General features: G+C 47.2%; 1 protein-coding gene across 2 annotated transcripts; it reads left to right on the plus strand.

Moving 5' to 3' along the window:
* The first annotated feature begins 1,795 nt into the window (after positions 1-1,795).
* FVEG_04227 (hypothetical protein) lies at positions 1,796-4,461 on the plus strand. 2 transcript variants are annotated; one of them, XM_018892001.1, is made up of 2 exons: positions 1,796-2,322; positions 2,553-4,461. In XM_018892001.1, exon 2 carries the CDS (start codon positions 2,994-2,996, stop codon positions 3,948-3,950), a length of 957 nt encoding a protein of 318 aa, XP_018748607.1. In that variant the 5' UTR covers positions 1,796-2,322; positions 2,553-2,993; the 3' UTR covers positions 3,951-4,461. The 2 variants fall into 2 exon arrangements, with proteins under 2 accessions (XP_018748607.1, XP_018748608.1); XM_018892002.1 differs by lacking the exon at positions 1,796-2,322 and adding an exon at positions 2,351-2,402.
* Positions 4,462-6,529: the final 2,068 nt, after the last annotated feature.

Here is a 6,529-nt window from a genome sequence, read left to right on the forward strand (position 1 = left end):
TTTTTTGTCTTCCGTACCTGCCCAAGATCAAGGGTAATAACAAATTTCATCCATCCATCTCAGAAATCGCGGCTGTTTTTCTTCATCTTACATGTATCTTTTTCGCGTACACCCGTCCGTCTGATCGATGTTAGACCCTTCTAGGGGTATCCATGCGCTCTACGACTCAGGCCAGACTTACTCAGACGATGCCGGACTCCCTATACATTGTCAAAGTGAAGACTATCACGAACTATCAGACTACCTTGACTACGGAGAGCTACCGACCATTGACTTGGCTTCATTTCATTTCATTTCATTTCGTTATGCTTGTTAAGTAAGACTCAGTAAGACTCTGGCGTTCTTCCGACCACACTCGATCGCCAAAAGCAACCACCATTGGACGCCAGATCTACAACTATCGATACAAATCGAAATCACTTCTGACAGGTGCAAATGATTGAGCAAATTGTTGACGCGCAATTAGTGCGAATTGGAAACTACCGAACTCCCCTAATGCAACTAGCCCGCAGCCATGTTCCGTCGAAGCCTATTCCTAGACTCCGTTTATTACTCGATGCAAAGGGGTAAATAACATCAGACTATGAGCCCAGGTTTCCTTCATCCTCTGACATGTCTGTCTGATCTACTTGGTCTCTCCCACCTCGCTTCGAAACAAGAATTGACCATCCCACTCTCCAAGCGAGGCCTTTCACTTTCAGCCTCCTTTTTCCCACTCTAGGCTCGGTCAGGTACCCCTTCAAGTGGTACTCCGTGACTATCAAGAGCTAAACGGTGCACGGATCGACCGAGGACTCCGTCTATGGTTGAAGGCCTCGTCAACAAGTGCCGACTCGGTCAGCTAGTACGGATGTCGTCGCTCGATTCGCAGACTTGACACAAAAAGTGTGCAGATCTGTACGGAGTATACGCAACCCACCAACATATTCCCATGTTTTATTCCAACCTTTTGTTTGGGGGCATCGCGAAATGTCACTTGGATTTTGAGCGACCCTTGGGGAAATAACATGCAATATGGCTGGCCTAGGCCCAGGGTCTTTTTTAGCTAAGTGCTCATGACCAAGTTATGATCATCTCCACTTCGCTGAGCGCCGCTCTAGCCTTGACTTACTGAGTTCATTCAAAATATCTCACTGTGAGACATACGTACAAGCTCGGTCGAAATGCCATGCCAGAGCAGAAATACGGTAGTTGGAAAATTGGCGAGTGACTGCGCAATTAGTGCAACCGAAACCGAAGGAGTCAACCATGCTTCGAGGCCGTTGCTATCTCAGAAGAAATTGTTTGAAACTTCTCACATCAGCTCATATATCACCCCAGCGGATTGACCGGTACTTGAAAAGCGACGCTGATTAAATTGCAACGCAGAAACTTGGAGTGGGAGGACAGGCCAAGAAACCATGTTAAGGTTGGGTAGTCCTGAATGGGCCGCATCTGAAAACGATCGTCGCAGAAGCAAGACCAGCCCGATCCCAACAGTCCGGCACCCTGGTAAAGTCGGGCGCCAGCGGCTTTGGTTCAAAGCCAAGTCTTCTGGTCGACCGCCTTGAGGAAATACGTCGCTCCGACAAGTCCTAGTCGATCTCCGTGCCTGAGACGAGCATCTCCAGCTTTCTCCGCTGTAACTGACCTATCAGAGCTGCCGGACAAATCCCTGTCGTTGATAGTCAAACTCAATATCAACTGCGCCCCTGTTAACGGAAACGGAACGGAACACATGAACACTTCCTTGACCTTCCCTTTCTTGTATGCCGCGTTCCATCAAATCCCTACTCTCAACTCTAAATCTCCCTTGGACTCTTCTCGTCGACTCATGACGTCTTGTCTGATCACCAGAAATGTAGCGGCAGTTGGCAGTTGCGCTACTGTGCATCAACTTACATACGTACCAGGTAAGCTTCGAGAAAGAATCAGAGAAGCGATGTCGATCCTTTTCCTTTCCTCTCAATCGGACTCCCCCGAAGCACTACCCTTCTTCTCCCAACACACCAAACACGAGACAATAGTGGCCAAGTTACGCGTGGGAAAATGTCAAGAAGCGCCATTTTCTTGGTCGATCACTCCCCCCCCAAACTCATTCAAGATTATCTCCCTACATTACGATAGTAACGACGGCAATTCGTCGTTTCGTAACAGCCCCCTGTTCGCGTCAACAACTTCCGCTGGTATTGCCGCTCCCTCCCACCAGCCTGTTGCTTAGCCTCCCTAGGGCCCCGGACCCCGGACGGTCTAGAACCTTCAGAGAGAACTTCGTTGACCAATCCGAGGCGGAGCTCATGACGTACGCAATGTCCTTTTTTGTATTGGACAGAATACCCTGCGGCAAGTGACAACGTTCTTTGCCAGCATTGGCTCTTGATTTTGAGCTGCCACCTCGTCATATTCTTTCCGTAGCTTGCATAGTAAGATGGCGATATCTCTTTGTGTAGTCATTAGACCTGTTGAACCCTGGCCGGATGCATCCCCTGGAATGTCAACAGTTGTTGAACAATTGTGATGAGTGTGAGTGTCTGTGCTACCGAGTTCGCAGGCTAATTAGTCATAAACTGCAGGATCAGACAAGTCCAAGTGAGCCTAGCAGAGTCATGAGTGGTCTTCAATTATATTTTCCATGACTAGTGGTCGACCTCACGAAGCAAACAGTGTGTTACGTTGCAGCGAGAAAGACCAAGCTTCATACTATAAAACCTAAATGGTGATACTACGGGTTTATAAAATGATCGTAAGGTACGACCCGAGGGCGGAAATATTCTGGATATGTGGGTGGATCATTGCTGGCTCAGCCCTGGCTGTACCTAGAATATTGTCCTCCATAAATATCATGAATCCTGTGATGGCCCATTCGGATCGCTACCCTGTACCCGATTTTTGACATGGGAATTGCCTTGAGGTAGCTGTCATACCGTTAACAATCCAGCAGTTGACTCTTTGGCATATGCTCCGTTCAAATGTTGTCGTAATGACTCATAGATCGATATTGTGATGAGTGGCCTATGATGCTGTATGTTGAAGTGGGGTTTGACGACCTCATCACTACTTACCAGCTTCGCACACAACAACCCCACGACGATCAAGTGCGGCAGCAGTGTTCCCGTAACACCTCACAACCCTCATTACCAATGAGGCCTGTAGCTCGATCTATCCAGCGAATAACACAGATTCTAAGCCACCTTCAACACACAATGTCGGCACATCACCAGATGCCAGCAGCGCCATGGCGCTCAGCTTTTCTATCCCACGTTGATAAGATGGAATCTCCAACTTTCATGCTCAGCACCCTCCATCACCATGGCTCCTCAGTCACTCCTCGTTCCCGTACCGTCGTGTATCGAGGCACGTGGGCCGAGATTCCCGTCAACCCCAAGAACCAGGCACCGCTCAACCCCTCTCTCTACGAGAGTGACCTTCTCACCATCACCACTGATGCTCGCATGGGAAAAGTACCTGAACTATCAACTGACGGGGAGAATATCCCACAGTCTGGCGGCGGCGGACCTGTCGAAGCGGTCTTCTGGGTCGTAGAGACCAAGACTCAGTGGCGTCTACGTGGCCGCGCTTATCTTCTTGGCCAAGATATCGATGATCCATCAGCCTCACACATCAAGCAAGAGATAGAAAAGTATATGCGCATCAAGAACAATGACGACTCAGGTTCTTGGAACTGGGGTAAAGAGATCACTGCACATTTTGGAAACTTGAGCCCTGGCATGCGAGGGTCTTTCCGAAATCCTCCTCCAGGTACAAAGCGAGATGAAAAGCCCGCCCCGGGACTCGGACTCGGGCAGAAAGTCGAAGATCTAGATGACGAGATTGCAAGAAAGAACTTCCGTGTTGTGGTGATTGTGCCGGAAGAGGTGGACCAGCTTGATCTAAGTGATCCCGAGGATGGCAGGAGATGGAACTACCAGTTGAAGAATGGTTCCTGGGAGAAGACTGAGCTGTGGCCTTGAATCAGCACACAGTAAAGATACAGGCTGTCATATATGAAGGTCGTCGGAAACTATACCGTATGGAGACCTGATTGACTAGGCGAACGATGTGTGGATGGAGGGACCGATACTCACCGGGCCCCGTGAACTGTTAATACGAGTCAGAACTATGCCAAGGTCCATGAAACCAGCCCTCGATTTCTCTATGTTTACACTAGAATCGTCAACAGAGGCAGGTAGTTGATTAGGCATGCGACTGAGTGCTTTGTGATATGGGGGATGATAGATTTAGCTATGTCGTTTATAACCCGAGTAACACTGGAGAGTAAAAGGCTATAAGTAGGTTTACACTAAGGTTGCACATTCTTGAGTATTTGTCTTGGCTCTCATAGTGCTCAGTCTAAGTTAGGTGCCTGTCTTCTTATAGTGTCGAAGCCGAGAAACACTGGTTTGCTGAAGTGCGTAGCAATCGACAGAGTCCTCACCCCTTGTACGGATATTGAAGCAAACAGAATATAATTTTTGCCTTAGTATTGTGTCCTTCCTTCCACATTAGATACAAGAACGTGCTTTTGTTGTTGAGCACTAGACATGATGAATGACCTGACGGGATCCAGACATCCAACGACTGGTTTACTGTCTACGGCACCGAAAGCTCAAGAGGGGCAGAAACTATCAATATACATACCAGGTGAGTCCGGACTACTGTACGATATAACTCAAACAGTCCTTGTATGTATCGTATCATGTGGTGTGACGAAGTTGCTACTGGGCCTGTTCGTGAGATTGGATGGGGGATCTTGCTATATTCAAAAACATGCACATTGTATCCGACGAACAAGAAAAACAAAGAATGAGTAACGACTTCTCGTTTGTGTCTGTCATATTGAGGAATAAATGCTAATGTGATGGCTGTATCCCAAGGCGTACTCAGGACACTCTCTTCACCTTGTCTGAATTCGAGAAGTTCACATTCTATTACTGGAACAACTTAAAGATATAAATAAATACAAGGAATTGGATTAGAAAGGCTTCACCCAAAACCTGTGATTGTTCATGTTCCTTACGTACAGGGCAAACACCGAGTGTGTAAGCTAACTACCACTGACACTTACGTTCACAGTCGATAATTCAGTTCTCTAACTTTCAGGAACATGAACCAAGCTCCTGGTATATACGTGATTCAGCTCTTTATTCTCAGAATCTTACCAGGAGTCGTAGATATTGAACTCACTATCTTCTTATGTCCATTGACCAGATGGTTTCAGAACCAGACAACAGTTGTGAAAACACCACTCTAACCTCCAAATGTTTAATTGTAATTGTGTGTATATCTGAACTAGTTTCATTGAAGCTGAGCCACAGCCGACCAAAGGGTGTGATCATGATGCAGACTCGTGATATATCTGCTTTGCACCAAGGCTAATCCAGCAATCTCAAGACTGGGACTTTGAAAGTGAGACCTCGGGTACATGATAACACTAGCAATAGAAAATGAGTTACTAGCCTAAGGATTCGCACAGTGATTTGTACATAGATGTGCTCGCAAATATTGCCTTGTTGACATTGATCGCCTTTTCTCAATCTCGACTGTGGTTTTCCTGAACCAGGACCCTGATTCGTATTACACAGCCCTGTAATCCGTGCGAGACATCCTGAGGTCAAAGCATAAGACCAGTCATTATCGTGTCATAATATTATAACGTCAATTGCATACTGCCCAGCAATTTCCGTTACATCAGCATCGCACGACCACGTCAGCAATTCTGCGAAGAATACACCCAAAACTGTGCTCAGACACGGATTTCCTATTATGAAGGATTATACGCCAAGGGCATCAAAACTGGTGCCTAGTTCAGCGAGTAACGTATGCACGTAAGTGATCGCCGCTACAAACCTGTGTCAGAATACGGATACTTGATGGGAATTACTCCACCAGCAGGAAGACAACACGAGACCCGTAAGATCAAAGATCTGCGATCCGATCAACCGAGTTTATCTAGTAATTTACGGGTAGTCGCCGCCGCAATACCCGTCAAGGACCGGACTGCTACCCACGGTTATGCAGAACGAGATATTACGCATCACCCTTCACTCTCTATCCGAAATGGAGTTGTTTATACGAACGATGCGGTGAAGGGAAGTGCTCATGCAGCCGTTCATACATATCGGTCGAACATGCAAGGCAGATGCATGGCCAAGGTAAGTCAACATGTCTGATCTTGATTTTCCTCAAGCATCAAGCAATGGGTGTTGTTGCGACTGGGGGCTGTAATGAAAGAGGTCGGGGATGGGAGTGACTGTTCCAGAAAGATGCATAATGCAATCTATCATAAATTCCTGATGAGCTTTCTCACTGGTCGTTGACTCGTCTATAGGCGCTCACGGAAGCATGTCTCAGTTGCTACGATTTCATTTCCGCTCTGTCTTGCTGAGAATAGAAACGACGGATATTGTGCTGTATGTGGAACGGACCTCATATACTCTGTACTTTCTCATGCATCAGTATGAAGCAGTCAGAGCAGCATTGGCGGTTCAAGTATGCAACTTGGCGAGACTGCAACTCTCTGATGTAATTCCGCATCGAGTTCCGCATCTGT

This window comes from Fusarium verticillioides, chromosome 2 (genome assembly GCF_000149555.1).
Source record: "Fusarium verticillioides 7600 chromosome 2, whole genome shotgun sequence".
In the NCBI taxonomy this organism is placed as follows: Eukaryota; Fungi; Ascomycota; class Sordariomycetes; order Hypocreales; family Nectriaceae; genus Fusarium; species Fusarium verticillioides.